The sequence below is a fragment of the Nansenia antarctica genome, assembly GCF_963989245.1.
Source record: "Nansenia antarctica genome assembly, contig: SUPER_8_unloc_1, whole genome shotgun sequence".
Lineage (NCBI taxonomy): Eukaryota > Metazoa > Chordata > Actinopteri > Argentiniformes > Microstomatidae > Nansenia > Nansenia antarctica.
Genome location: NW_027663471.1, coordinates 8,404 through 23,387, shown reverse-complemented (window position 1 = coordinate 23,387; position 14,984 = coordinate 8,404). Strand labels below are relative to the sequence as shown.

Sequence of the window (14,984 nt, the reverse complement as noted above, 5' to 3'; positions counted from 1 at the left end):
GGAGAGAGGTAAGGAGGGAGGGAGGAGAAGTCCACTCCTCTGAAGAACCGTTCAATCCAGCACTTCGTCCTGTGTGTGTGTGTGTACCAGATCTCCATGGCAACACACAGACAGCCACGGGAGGGTCGGTCCACCAGGGAGAAACAGCTTGTTGACTCCAGACAGTCTCTAGTCCAGTCAGCAGGGCCTGTTCCCATTGGTCGTTGTGGTCCAGTGGTCCTACCTGGTCTGGTCCAATCGGGTGTGAGGGAGCTGTGGGCCTTCCTCTTCCTGGTCCCTGTGACCCCCTGTGACCCCTGACCTCTGACCCCGGTCACTGGCCGGGCCAGGAGGCGCGGAGGTTGAGCAGGATGAGGACGTCGCAGGGTGCGAGGCGGAACACCCCCAGCTCGTTGAGGGCCGCCACGGGGGAGGGCTGCTGCTGTCCCTGGGGGGTGTCCCCCTCCTCCTCCCCCCCCCCCCCCTGCCTCAGCACGTCACGCAGCAGCAGGGCGGAACCCACGTTCAGACAGAGCAGGATGCAGGCCTCCTTCACACTGGAGGGGAGGAGGGGAGAGAAAGACAGATAAGGCCTTCTATACACTTGGGGGGGGGGCATGGTGATACACAGAGAGAGAGAGACAGAGAGAGAGAGAGAGACAGAGAGAGAGACAGACAGAGAGAGGCACAGAGAGAAAGAAAGAGACAGACAGAGAGAGGCACAGAGAGAAAGAGACAGAGAGAGAGACAGAGAGAGAGATAGAGAGAGAGAGACAGAAAGACACTCACTGTTTGAAGAAGTTCTCGGGTCTCTTGCAGTAGTGTCCAAACAGAGGGAACAGGTTCCTGGTCATGTCAAACTGCAGTTGGGCTGCCCCGCCCTCGTTGAAATGGTTGTACAGGATCACCTGAGACACACACACACACACACACACACACACACACACAATTAATGAGGTGTGTCACAAGGTGCATCACGCTGACACTCCCAGACAGACATCTCACTTGCTCACTTGCTTAATCAAATGTATCGATTGTAAGTCGCTTTGGAATAAGGCGTCTGCTAAATGCCAAAAATGTCAATGTCAATGTAAAATGTAATCTCCAGACGCAGACCGACAGACAGTCAGACAGACAGACAGACAGTCTTACGTCCTGGTAGAGGTAGAGGTCCAGGCGGTCGGCCAGGCCCTGCCAGGCGGAGTGGAAGAGCGGCAGGCAGAGCAGCTCCTGCAGGCGGAGCAGGTGGTCCCTCAGGCAGAGCATCATGGGACACGCGGAGCTGGACAGAGACATGGTGGCCTGGTCGCTCTGGGAGGGCAGGGACAGCCATCTGAGGGGGGGCGGAGGGGGAGGGAATACAGAGGGTTTACATCAGGTAAAATTGTCTTATCAACAACGTTTGCAGGAAAAGTGCTATACAAATAAAAGTTATTATTATCATTATCAATCAAATGAATAAACCTAACCCTAACCCTAACCTAATATTCATAACCGTAACCACTACCAGTACCCCCCCTCCTCCCTCCCAGACAGAAATTGCCTGCGTTCGTAAATTCGCTGTGGAATCTGATCAGCGCTCATGGAATGCCTCTTGTCCAAACAAATGACTTGGTCCCGTTTATGACTTTGAACCCAGTGTGTGCTCCGGCGCTCTCAGAGCAAATGTACAAACGCACTCGTGTCCAACTCCTGTAAGTACTGCAGCAGTAGCCAACAGGATGAGCTTCTACAGAAAACATCTTGACCGACCCACCCACACCCACACCCACACCCACACCCACACCCACACCCCTACCCCCCCTCACCTGTCCCTGCAGTAGGGCTGGCTCTTCTCCTTCACTTCTCTCATGACGGCGTCCAGTAGCCGCCCCACCATGTCGCCCCTCAGCCTCTCCAGCAGACCCAGCAGACCCTCGAACAGAGACCCCTCCAGGGAGGCCAGGCGGCCCACCTCCAGCACCCCCAGCACCCCCAGCACCTCCTCCTCCCCCAGGGACACCGCAGCCTGCTGCAGCTGCAGGAAGAACTGGAGGGGTGGGGAGGGGGGAGAGGAGGGGAGGGGAGGGGGGAGAGGAGGGGTGGGGAGGGGGGGGAGAGGAAGGGAGAGGAGCATCAACACTGCTGCAACCTACTAATAAAAAAAGTAAACATTTTCTGAAAAGGAAATCAAAATAAATATTCTCTCGAATAAATAAAAGAAATAAATATCCATTAAGGTGCGTTTGAAAGGGAACTTAGAGACTTAGAGAGTGCATCAATTAAGGCCACGCAGTCTGGCCCTTTAACCCCTAACCCTGCATAGGGAGGCTGTGTCCCAATAAAGCGTTCTCACCACGTTGTCCCCCCAGTCCCCCAGCACGGTGCTGATGTAGTTGGCAGCATTCAGCACGGCGCCGTAGCGAGCGCCCAGCGGACAGCGAGACTCCTCCTTCATCACCTGTCAGAGGGGCAGGGGTCAGAGGGTTAGGGTTAGGGTTAGGGTCGGGGTCAGAGGGTCAGAGGATAGTACGGTTAGATAGAGGGTCTAGTAACCTAGGGTTAGAGGTCAGAGGGTTAGGGTCAGGGGTTAGGGTCAGAGTTAGGGTCAGAGTTAGGGTCAGGGGTCACCTGGGTCAGACGGATCCGGAAGTCGTCCACCAGTTCTCGCTGCAGCGCCAGGAAGCTCAGCTGGGCCCGCGGGGACGGGAGGGACCGGTACCTGTCTGGAGGGGGGAGACAGACAGGTAGGGAGAGAGAGAGGTAGAAAGAGAGAGAGAGAGGTAGAAAGAGAGAGAGAGAGAGGGACAGAGAGAGAGGGACAGAGAGAGAGGTAGAGAGAGGGACAGAGAGAGAAAGGCAAAGCAAGTTTATTTGTATAGCACATTTCATACAACTATTGGGGCTTTTCCACTAGAGGGCTGACCCGGGTCAGCCCGGGCTGGCCTGCTTCTTTGGCGCTTTTCCATTTGTCGGCCTGGGTCGGGTCGGGTCGGGTCGGGTCGCTTCTTTAGCTACCTATCGATGGCAGGAACCTTTTTTGAGACCCGGAACCTTTTTGCCAGGCTGCGTGTGACGTGTGACGCTGCACACCGTTGATTGGTCAATGGAAATCGTCATCCCATGTTCATAGATTTCATCACTAACCGCCATTTTTAAATACCACAACAGATTTCGCTCTAGGAAAATGTCACTTACAGTTTCTGTAATAACGTATTAATAAAGATTTGAAAAAATATGATAACCATCGTATTATCTTAGTTTAATGTCATTTCAATGGCAAGGCAAGGCAAGGCAAGTTTATTTGTATAGCACATTTCATACAACAGGGGCAATTCAAAGTGCTTTACATGCATTATTTAAAAATACAGCAAGAGGAGCATAAGAAAAATAAAAATTACAATGAATAAAAGCAAATATAAGAAGTAAATAGATAAAACATTTAAAAAGACAATAGTTAATGGAAAAAAGACATTGATAGAAGTGTTTGTGTTTAATCATAACTGGTGCAAAACATGAAGGTTTTTAGCTTAGATTTAAATATTTTAAGGGTTTGGGCCTGTTTGATTTTTTTTTATTTTTTTTTATACTTTATTGCAGGACTTTACATTACATTTCACAAGTTCATTTCACACATTTTACAAGTTTTCTTCACTTGTTTAAGTTCATCCTGCATCATTTTTGTTTGTTTTTTTATTTTTTATAGAGAGAACAAGAAATAAAGAAAATAAAGAATAGAGACTAGAGAGAAAATATAGAAAAAGAAGAGAGAAATTATAGGGATAGAAATAGAAAAGTAAGAGACAAAGGGAGGGGGGTGGGAGGGGTGGGATCGGGGAGGGGGGAGGGGGGGGGGCTTCCTTCCTACTCATTCATTCGGTCCATTTACTCCAGTTCATAGTGAATTGCTCTTCACGGCCTCCCACTTTGCAAGTAATTCTTTCCATTTCTTTTATGTCTTCAACAGTTTTTTTCCAATTATTAACGGATGGTGGGTTTAAGTCCAACCATTTACGTGTGATTTGCTTTAAAGCCGCGATACGTAGTATGGTGTACAAATATTTATCTCCCTCTCTGTATATATCCTGTTTGATTTCTTCAGGGAGTTTGTTCCAGGAGCATGCAGCAGTGTGACTGAAAGCTGCTGCACCGTGTTTTGTTTTTACTCTTGGAATTATTAGCTGATTTGTCTCAGCTGACCTTAGGGACCTTGCGGGAATATAGGGTGGGAGGAGATCTGATATGTATTTTGGTCCAAGACCATTTTGTGATTTGTATGTAATTAGGAGGATTTTGAATTCAATTCTCTGAGAGACTGGTAGCCAGTGCAGGGATCTCAGGATTGGTGTAATGTGTTCACATTTCTTTGTTTTTGTTGGGACCCTAGCAGCGGCGTTTTGGATGAGCTGCAATTTACGAACAGCTCCTTTAGATAGGCTTGTTAGTAGACCATTACAATAATCAAGTCTACTCGAAACAAATGCATGGATGAGTTTTTCAAGGTCTTGCTTGGACATGAAACCTCTCATTCTTGTTATGTTTTTCAGGTGATAGTAGGCTGATTTAGTTATTGAGTTTATGTGGCTGTTGAAGTTTAGATCGGAGTCTAGAATTACACCAAGATTTCTGACCTGTTTTTTAGTGTGAAGAGAGAGAGAATCAAATTTTGCACTGACTTTCGATCTTTTGTCAGGTGCACCGAATACAATTATCTCTGTTTTGTCCTTGTTTAGTTGGAGGAAGTTTTGTGTCATCCAGGCATTTATTTGCTCAATGCAATTACAGAGATTGTCAATGGGACGATAGTCGTTCGGTGAGAGGGCTATGTAGATTTGAGTGTCATCCGCATAGTTGTGGTAGGCAATTTTGTTCTTTTTTATGATGTGTCCCAATGGAAGCATGTAGAGATTGAATAGAAGGGGGCCAAGGATTGACCCTTGGGGAACCCCACATGTCATTTTAATTTGGTCAGATACAAAGTTGCCAATGGAGACATAGTAGCTTCTGTCCTGTAGGTAGGATCTAAACCAGTTTAGGGCAGTGCCCGAAAGTCCTACCCAGGTACTGGTTGTTAAAATCCCTGATTATTTAGGGATTTTAACAACCAGTCCTATTAAGAATCCAGAATGTCATGGTCCACAGTGTCAAAGGCAGCACTAAGATCTAGTAGTATCAAAACTGAGATTTTCCCGGAGTCTGTGTTTACGCGAATGTCATTAAGGACCTTAATAAGGGCCGTTTCAGTGCTATGTAGGGGGCGAAAGCCTGATTGAAAGTCATCAAAGAGATCATTTAGGGTCAAATAATTGCTGTAATAAGTAATAAGTTGTTCGTGGGCAACCATTTCAATAATTTTTCCTGTACAGGGAAGGTTTGATATGGGTCTGTAGTTGTTTAGTACAAATGGGTCTAGGCCGTTCTTTTTTAGTAGAGGCTTAATAACTGCAGTTTTCAGGGCTTCAGGGAAGATTCCTGATGAAAGGGAGGTGTTAATTATTTGTATTAGTTCGCCTGCCATGCAGCTAAATATGTTTTTTAAAAAGCTTGTTGGCAGGACATCAAGGGCACAGGTGGATGGTTTAAGACGTGACATGATTTTATCTAGGGTCTTGTAATCAATGGTGTTAAATTGTGACATGGTTGTTATGTCCGCCCTATTTGGGGTTGTTAATGGGGACATGTTTTTCATGCCTGACACAGAAGACCTAATGCCTTGTCTAATGGTTTCTATTTTATTGTTAAAAAAGGATGCAAGCTCATTGCATTTACTAGTTGAGTGAAATTCCTGAGCAATGGGTGTTGGGGGATTTGTTAGTCTGTCAACAGTTCTGAAAAGGATGCGGGCATTATTGATGTTATTGTTTATGATCTTAGAGAAAAATGATTGCCTGGCACTTCTTATTTCTAAGTTATAGTTCTGAAGATTCTCTTTATAGATATCATAGTGGACTTGAAGGTTTGTTTTTCTCCATCTGCGCTCTGCTTTACGACATTCTCTTTTTTGGGTCTTTACGGATGGGGCAGTTCTCCAGTGAGCTTTTTGCTTACCAGAGATGCATTTGGATCTAATGGGTGCAATATCATCAATGGTTTTTTGTGATTTTTAAGTTGAAATCGTGTAGAAGGTCATTTACAGGTCATTTACATTTGGAATAGAAGTTTGCGGGGGGGGCTAGGGAAAAGGCCTGTGTGAACAGTGCACTGGTCTTTTCATTGATATATCGTTTGGAAATAGTTTTAGACATAGTTTGAATAACAGGAAAGATAGATACGTCAAAGAATATGCAACAGTGGTCAGACAGGGCAATGTCAGTTACAACAACATTTGAAATATCTAGGCCTTTGGTGATGATAAGGTCCAGAGTGTGACCTCGATTATGATTAGGGAGGTTCACATGTTGTTGAAGTTCAAAAACATCTAACAGAACAGAGAGTTCTTTGGCTTTGTTGTCCTCTGAGTTATCTACATGAATATTGAAATCACCAGCAATGATCAGACCATTAAATTCAGTAGTAATGATGGAGAGAAGCTCTGTAAGTTCATTAAAGAAGCTAGTAGAGTATTGGGGTGGTCTGTATAAAATTATAAAAATAATTCATTATAATAAGATATTCAAATGATAAAAATTCCCCGAAGGATTTCTGTTTGCAGTTAAAACTGTCTCGGAAGAAAGAGGCGATTCCACCACCTTTTTTGTGGGATCTAATGACATCTAAGGTTCTAAAATTGGGGGGTGCTGACTCAATAAGAATTGGTGTCTTGTTATCTTTATCTAACCAGGTCTCAGTGATAAATAAGAAATCTAGTTCATAGGAGCTAATCAAGTCGTTGATTAAGAGAGACTTATTAGCTAAGGATCTGGCATTGAAAAGTGCTAGCTTGAGTGGTTTTGTGTTTGGTCGCTGTGTGTGGCAGGGTATAGAAATTCAATTTGAGGGGTGTATAAAGCATTCAGACTTGCAATTAACTGTTCTGTTACTGATATGAACAGGGATAGCAAGAGTTGAGAGTCCCAGCTTTATATCAGGAATGTCAATGGTATCAACTCTATGGAAGCAGGGACTGTTAGAGCATCAACTGATTATGGGTGTCATCCGGGGGAGGGGGATGGGTGTTGTAGATAGCATCCTGTGGCGTCGGGGTGGGGCGATGGGTATTGTTGATGAGGCTGGCATTGTTGATGAGGCTGGCGTCGCAGGGAGTGTGGGGCCAGGTGTTGTAGAATGGAGAGATGGAGCAGCTTTCGGGTGAGCTCTACTCCTGTCTTCACCATTTTCTCTAACCTAGCTGAGAAAGGCAGGAACGGCGTGAGTTGGAGGAAGGAGAGCTCAGTGGACTCAGTGGATGAGTGTCTCTGGGAGTTTGGGGTAGAGTGGTTTGGGGGCAGGGAGGGAGGGTGGGGGGAGAGAAAAGGGGCTGGACCGTCGCCTTAGTGGGGGTTCAACGAGTTGGCTAATGATTCGTTTTGCCCTGTCGACTGTGGAGCGCAGTTTCGGCAATTGCGATGGGGATAAGTCATCTGCAGCACGCACTTCAGCCAGCTGTGATGAGTTTGGAGGGCCCTTTACTGTAGGCTGTGATGAGTCGCAGGACTGTGGGGAGAGTTTATCCACTGTGAGCAGTTCAGCTGCCTGTGCTGAGTCTGAAGAATCCTGCGCTGTAGGCCTTTCAGTTGGTTTAAGAGCATCGAGGGAAGGGGGAGCAGAGTTTATGAGGTTGAAGAGTATGTTGTTCATTAAATGGTATTCTCCCGATCTGTTTAAGTGGAGGCCATCTCTTTTGAATAGGTCTCTCTGCCTCCAGAATATGTTCCAGTGGTCAATGAATTTCAGCCTTTTAAGTTAACAGTACGTGTTAAGGCTTAGGAGCCGGCTGAATTCCAGGTTACCTCTGTCAACAGTGGGTAGCGGTCCACAGATGAATGTCTCAATCTTAAGCTTGTCAAGTCTATTGAAAAGTTCCATGAAATCACGTCTCAAGTCTACTGAGCCCATTTTACGTGAATCGGTTTGTCCACCGTAATACAAGACGCTTTGTGTCTGGGTTTTTAGACAGTGTTTCTTCCAAATCTTTTGTTATTTCTGAGACCGTTAGGTTAGGAAGACAGTGGATATGTAATTTTTTACCTCTTACGTTTCTGATCGCCGAGTCTCCAATCAACAAAGTATCTTTTGGAGGTGAAGTCTGTTTCATCCGCTGCATGTCACACAGAGAAGTAGAAGAAGGAGGGGGTGACCTTGAACTCGTGTCTGCGGGCCGGGGAGTCACCGGGGGGGGGCCGGGGAGTCACGTGATTCCCAGGCCTGGGAAATCTTGGCGTGACTCTGATGTTCTTATCTCGGGCCTTGGGAGTCATGCCAGCTCGCTGCTCTGCGGGCCGGTGTCTCAGACTCCTATCTCGGCTCTGTTTAGTCATGCAAGCCCATGGCTCGGGCCTACCTGTTGCTAATGATGCTAACGGTGCTAACGAGGACTTCAGTTGGCTGCTTTTCAGTAGTTTCGGGGGATATTTCATCTGTCCAGTGAATTTTGCAGCTGTCACCTGCCTCGTTAGCTTTGGGAAGTGTGAATTTTGAGGCTTGCGTGGGTGGAGAACCATTAGCGTAGCGATTCTCGAGTGCGGAGAGTCGCCCCTGGAGAGTATATTCCAATAAGTCTACTCTCTTTGAAAGATCCACACAACCTTGACAGATAGCAGGCATCGTAGAAATAAAAGCTATATTAAAAAAGTGTTAAAACTATAAAAAAGAAGCAAGAAAAAAGCAGGAAAGCAGTGGTATGAGAGGAGCGAGGGAGAAACACGTCTAATCTACTCAGAAGCAGGAAGCATCATAGAACTTTTATTTACAACAAGCATAACCAAAACATCGCTATTATGGCGATGTGCTGTGCCTATGCTGTCCCTCAGTCCAGAGCTTCATCATCCCCCTTCTAAAACTGCCATCTCCCCTTTCCATCCCTGCTATTTTATCAATGAACATTGTATTACTGTTATTTCAACATTTAAGTCTCTTTCACACATAGTTCCCTGTAACTTCAATGGAATCCCAAGCTGTGCCGTCCAGCCATTTTCGCCGTTCACTCATGAGTCAAATGCCGGTAGATTCGCGTCTTGTCGGCGTTTCCCTGGTTGCGAGATCTAAACTACTAGAACTGAAATCGGCAGGTAACAGGCACGTAACATCCATATGCTGTATATATAAATACATATATTTGACTACCAGCAAGACACCGGAGCACTCTATAAACGCAGAGATTGGAGCCCCGCGTCAGTCAGCCTTTTCGTAGAAATACATCGCTTCCCAATCCCTGGTTGCGAGATCTAAACTACAAATCTACTAGAACTGAAAGCGGCAAGTAGGCTAACAGGCACGTAACATCCATATGCTGTATAAATAAATATATTTGACTACCAGCAAGACAGCGCTGCACTCGTATCTATCAGCCTGTCTGTATGTCATAATGATGTCGTGGAATGGTCATTGAATGCCGATGCTGAGATACTGTGCTGATGGACCATTCGCTGACTGTCTTATTAAATCAAGTACAGAGATTCCGACCCGTGTTGAACATCCTATTTCCTTGTCAAATCGTGTATGCTGTGCACCTAATCTATCCTGAGATGACACAACGCATTTAAGATCACAATCCTCAATAGATTGATTCCATCGTTTTACCAACAAGAAGATTCTACAATCTATCAGCCTTTCTGTAGAAATACATCGCTCCCTGTATAACGTTATATATCTAACGTTACATGCATTAAGGCTGATCTGTGCATGATGGCGCTGCATTTTGACATAATTCTTATCGCATTTCCCCCCGTTGTGCTGTGCTGTGCCGTTCCATAGTCCAGAGCTTCATCATCCCCCTTCTAAAACTGCCATCACCCCTTTCCATCCCTGGCATCATTTTATCAATGAACGTGGTATTATACATATTTACATATTACATATTTGTTGTTATTTATGGAAGTGTCCGGTTGCTGGAGGAACCAGGACGCCGGCTACACTGCACAGTTTAGCCCGAAATAGAGAGAGTGCTTTACACCCCGAGAAGTTATGCTTTTAACCGTAAACTCAATGAACCGGGAGTTCACCTGCTGCTGCTCGCAGCACCGCGCCAGCTGATTGAAACTCCCTTTGACAGCGGGGGGAGAGAAAAGTTTAAACAGGGAATTCGCTCCGCGCTGTGTCGACCGTGATAGCAGTGTCGTATCGACACCATTCAAATGGTTTTGGATTCCCTGTCCTCTCCCCTATCCGGACACGTTTGAGTTGTTATCCTAACCCACGGTAAACCGAAGTTATTAACCCGCAAAGGGTGCCTCCGGGCACCGTGTTTGTCCGTAAATAACACGGCACACAATGATACTACAGTTCATAAAGCAGACAAGTGAAGGCAGTGGTTTTAAGGGTTCAAAAAACATGACTTTATTATGTGTACATAGCTTCCTCTCTCTCTTTCTCTTTCTCTCCCAAAAAAATCACGGTTAATAATATACCACATGCCGAGGAAAAAGTATACATAGCTTCAAGTTCCTCCATGTTGCTATTGTTGTGGCTGTGTTGTGTCTCGTGAAAATATACGTCACCACCATGGCGCGCTTTTATGACGCGTAACTCCGCCTACTATCGCCTACTCCTCCTACTCGTTCCTGGTCTGTTGTGTATAGTGGAAAACCAGAACTGTTCAAAAGCGTGCCGAAGCGTGCCGAAGCGAGCCGACCCGACCCGAGCCGGGCCGATAGTGGAAAAGCGCCATATGTAGATTTGTGTGTCATCCATGTCAGCATGTCATAGTTGTGGTAGGCAATTTTGTTCTTTTTTATGATGTATCCCAATGGAAGCATGTAGACATGAATAGAAGGGGGCCAAGGATTGATCCTTGGGGAACCTCACATGATTTTAATTTGTCGGACACAAAGTTGCCAATGGAGACATAGTAGTAGCTTCTGTCCTGTAGGTAGGATCTAAACCAGTTTAGGGCAGTGCCCGAAAAGAGTCAGAAAAGAAAGAGAGAGAGAGAGAGGTAGAGAGAGAGAAACAGGCGGAGAGAGACAGAGAGAGAGAGAGAGAGAGAGAGAGAGAGACAGAGAGACAAGTCGGTGTGTGTGTTCCTACCAGTGATGACCAGTAACAGAGAGAGAGAGAGAGAGACAGACAGGTGTGTGTGTGTGTGTGTGTGTGTGTGTGTGTGTGTCTACCAGTGATGACCAGCAGGAGGGTCATGAAGGTCTCAGCACAGTCAGGAGCCTTCAGTTCGTCCATGTCGCTGATGTCTCTGTACTGGGAGCTCCACGCACCCTCAGACGACAGCATCGCATCCACCTTCTCCACCGCCACTACACACACACACACACACAGACACCCAGACACCCAGTTACAACCACACACACACACACACAACCCCAAAAATATATCTTTCTTCTTTTAGCACGACGACTGCCAATGGCCCCGGGCCTGAGCTAGATTACTCTTCCTGCTACGACGTCGGCTAAATGCCAAAAATGTAAATGTAAACCAGACACACACACACACACACACACAGTCTCTTCCTCTGGCAAGCACACACACACACACACACACACACATACATACATACACACACAGACACGCTCCACTCACTCTTCCTCTCCACAGTGAGCCACTTCAGCAGCACGGCCTCGTCCAGCAGGATGTGCAGCGCCCCCTGCAGGGTGGGGGGGTAGGCGTGCGTGCTGCGCAGCTCCCGCTCGAACTGCAGCACCTCGTCCACCAGGTGGCAGAAGAGGGCGTCGTCGTAGAGCAGCCGCGGGGTGTCGGACGCCAGCTTCTCCGTGGCCAGGGTGAGCAGGCCGCGGCACAGCTCCACCTGGTGGTGGGGGGGAGTAACTGCATGAGATGTCTGGATTCTAGAACCATCTATTCTAACAGAACCACCTATTCTAGAACCATCTATTCTAGAACCACCTATCCTAGAGCCGTCCTCTGACCTTGGCGTTGACGTTGGCGCCAGCCCGGTCCAGGATGGGCTGGATCTTCTCCTCCATGAAGGCGGAGCTGTTACCCATCCACATGAGGACCTGGGTCAGGTACCACTCTGGCTGCACACACACACACACACACACACACACACACACACACACACACACACACGGTCAGAACAGACAGACAGACAGACAGACAGACAGACAGACAGACAGACACACACACACACACACACACACACACACACACACACACACACACGGTCAGAACAGACAGACAGACAGACAGACAGACAGACAGACAGACACACACACACACACACACACACACATAACATTTAGGAGTGTGTGTGAGTGTCCTTTCTGACCTTGTATGACTGAGTAAGTGAGTGTGTGTGTGTGTGTGTGTGTGTGTGTGTGTGTGTGTGTGTGTGTGTGTGTGTGTGTGTCGGTGTGTGTGTGTGTCGGTGTGTGTGTGTGTGTGTGTGTGTGTGTGTGTGTGTGTGTGTGTCTATGTGTGTGTACCTTGTTCAGAGAGTTGGTCTGCCGGTTGCCAGTGAAGTGGTAGCGGAACCTCTTGCTGAGGGGGAGGAGCATGATCTGGATGGGCAGCGAGAGGGGCGGAGTGAGCCGCTCGCCCAGGCGCGAGGGCGCCTCCTTCTCCGATATGAGGTCATCACTGAGAGACGGTCGTCAAGGAAACAGACCCGGTTTCTGTCTCAGTCAAATGTCACGTGACATCATCACATAGGTCATAGGTCAGAGTTCGTACAAACAACGTCCTCCCTAACAGAACTGTAACAAACTATATGTACATATTGTACACAGACACTATTATGTACATAGATACTTGGGCCTGGTTTCTGAAACATAAGTAAGCAGCCTTGAGAAGCGATGGTTCTGGAGCCTAACGGCCCTTAGGGGGAGGAGCCTATCGCCAGTTTCCGTAGCGTGAGGCGGCTTGATGTACAAGTACACCCCCTGGACATGACGCTGGTATGTCGCAGGGTCTTACCCCCCCAATCCAACCCTTAATGCTGAGCGCCAAGCAGGGAGGCATCAGGTACCATGTTTATAGTCTTTGGTGGTACGACTCGGCCGGGGATCGAACTCACAACCTCCCGATCTCAGGGCAGAGGGACACTCTAACCACAAGGCCACTGAGCTGGTACTGGTGGTTGGGTGGCTGTTTCTGGAACATAGATTAAAATAGATTTAAATGCATTTGTTTCCATGGAGATAATATGTTGAAAATGTACAGAACAAGGCTTGGTCTGTGTCCAGTGTCTGAAAACGTTTAATCTGGTTTCCCGTATACGACTCAAAAGCAGCCCGACGGGTCCAGATTAAAAGTTTTTAAATACCGGGCCTTGGTAACCATGGTAACCCCCATAATCTTAAATTCACACAACAGATCTGAGCCGAGCTGAGAGCTTACCAGGTTTCTTCTGTCAATAACAAAAATGTAAATGTGAAATGAAAGGCTACATAGACAGCATGGTCCAGGTCGGCCCTGTCATGTGTAACCCCCCCCTCCCAGTACTTGTGTGTGTGTGTGTGTGTGTGTGTGTGTGTGTGTGTGTGTGTGTGTGTGTGTGTGTGTGCGTGTGTCTACGTGGAGGATACGAGGTCTGCAGGGACAGCAGCTGTGTGTGTGTGTGTGTGTGTGTGTGTGTGTGTGTGGAGGATACGAGGTCTGCAGTGACAGCAGTTGTGTGTGTGTGTGTGTGTGTGTGTGTGTGTGTGTGTGTGTGTGTGTGTGTGTGTGTGTGTGTGTGGAGGATACGAGGTCTGGAGTGACAGCAGTTGTGTGTGTGTGTGTGTAGGATACGAGGTCTTCAGTGACAGCAGCTGTGTGTGTGTGTGTGCGTGTGTGTGTGTGTGTGTGTGTGTGTGTGTGTGTGTGTGTGTGTGTGTGTAGGATACGAGGTCTGCAGTGACAGCAGCTGTGTGTGTGTGTGTGTGTGTGTCTGATTCAGTACAAAACATCTTACCATCTAGCGCAGCTATGTACAAGCATGCCAGAGTGTTACCAGAGTGGTTTGGTTTTGCCAATGATGTTTTTGCCAACATCCCAAATACACCTGATGTTGTCTTTGTTGACACCAGCCACAAGGAGGTGCTGATTGTAGAAGTAGGCTGCCCCTTTGACCTGTACATGGACCAGACTTTCCAGGACAAGTATATCAAATACCAACCACTGCTTGGTACGATAACCAGCTTTGGATACAAGTGCAAATTCAGCATACTTGTATTTGGAAGTCTGGGCCATGTATATAAATGCACCATGAGGGGTCTGAGAATTGCTGCAATGTCTAAAAGAAAGGCCAAACAGGTTGCCAAATTTTGCTCTGTCTCCGCTATTATTGGCAGCTTGGCCGTGTGGAGAAGGAGGTGTTATGTGTACCCTTAAGTGTTCAGTGCTGCTTAGCCCCGAAATATTTGATTCCCTGTTTGTATAATATAATTTGTGGAACCAAATAAAGTATTCAAATGTGTGGGGGGGGAGGATACGAGGTCTGCAGTGACAGCAGCTGTGTGTGTGTGTGTGTGTGTGTGTGTGTGTGTGTGTGTGTGTGTGTGTGTGTGTGTGTGTGTGTGTGTGTGTGTGTGTGGAGGATACGAGGTCTGCAGGGACAGCAGTTGGGCCACCAGTAGGTCCAGCTGGCTGCTGAGCTCCTGGGCGTTGGGGGGGGGGCAGCGTCTGCAGGGGGGGGGAGATGAAGGGCCACTGGAGCTGAGTGAGGACCTCCTCAAAGTCACTGTGGAGGAGAGGAGGAGAGAAGGAGAGGAGGAGAGCAGGAGAGGAGGAGAGGAGGAGGAGAGGAGGAGAGGAGGGGAGGAGAGGAGGAGAGGAGGAGGAGAGGAGGAGGAGGGGAGGAGAGGAGGAGAGGAGGGGAGGAGAGGAGAGGAGGAGAGAAGGAGAGGAGGGGAGGAGAGGAGAGGAGGAGAGGAGGGGAGGAGAGGAGAGGAGGAGAGAAGGAGAGGAGGAGGAGGAGAGGAGGAGGAGAGGAGGAGGAGGGGAGGAGAGGAGGAGAGGAGGGGAGGAGAGGAGGA

The 14,984-nt window shown here is 47.6% G+C and overlaps 1 protein-coding gene across 1 annotated transcript; it reads right to left on the bottom strand.

The window, feature by feature from the left end:
* Positions 1–237: 237 nt before the first annotated feature.
* Positions 238–12,576, bottom strand: LOC308164692 (RAD50-interacting protein 1-like). The gene is made up of 10 exons (XM_080550760.1): positions 12,453–12,576; positions 11,934–12,044; positions 11,587–11,812; positions 11,166–11,303; positions 2,590–2,684; positions 2,315–2,419; positions 1,788–2,008; positions 1,132–1,312; positions 769–887; positions 238–536 (listed from the first exon to the last, which is right to left on the bottom strand). The coding sequence occupies exons 1-10, from the start codon at positions 12,522–12,524 to the stop codon at positions 314–316; spliced, it is 1,491 nt and encodes a 496-aa protein (XP_080406886.1). The 5' UTR covers positions 12,525–12,576; the 3' UTR covers positions 238–313.
* Positions 12,577–14,984: the final 2,408 nt, after the last annotated feature.

Coding starts and splice junctions, on each gene's coding strand:
- LOC308164692 (XM_080550760.1), bottom strand. CDS start 12,524: ATGCTCCTCCCCCTCAGCAAGAGGTTCCGCTACCACTTCACTGGCAAC. Junction 11,813..11,933: donor GCGCCAACGTCAACGCCAAG/GTCAGAGGACGG, acceptor CCCCACCACCAG/GTGGAGCTGTGCCGCGGCCT. Junction 11,304..11,586: donor GCTCACTGTGGAGAGGAAGA/GTGAGTGGAGCG, acceptor GTGTGTGTGTAG/TGGCGGTGGAGAAGGTGGAT.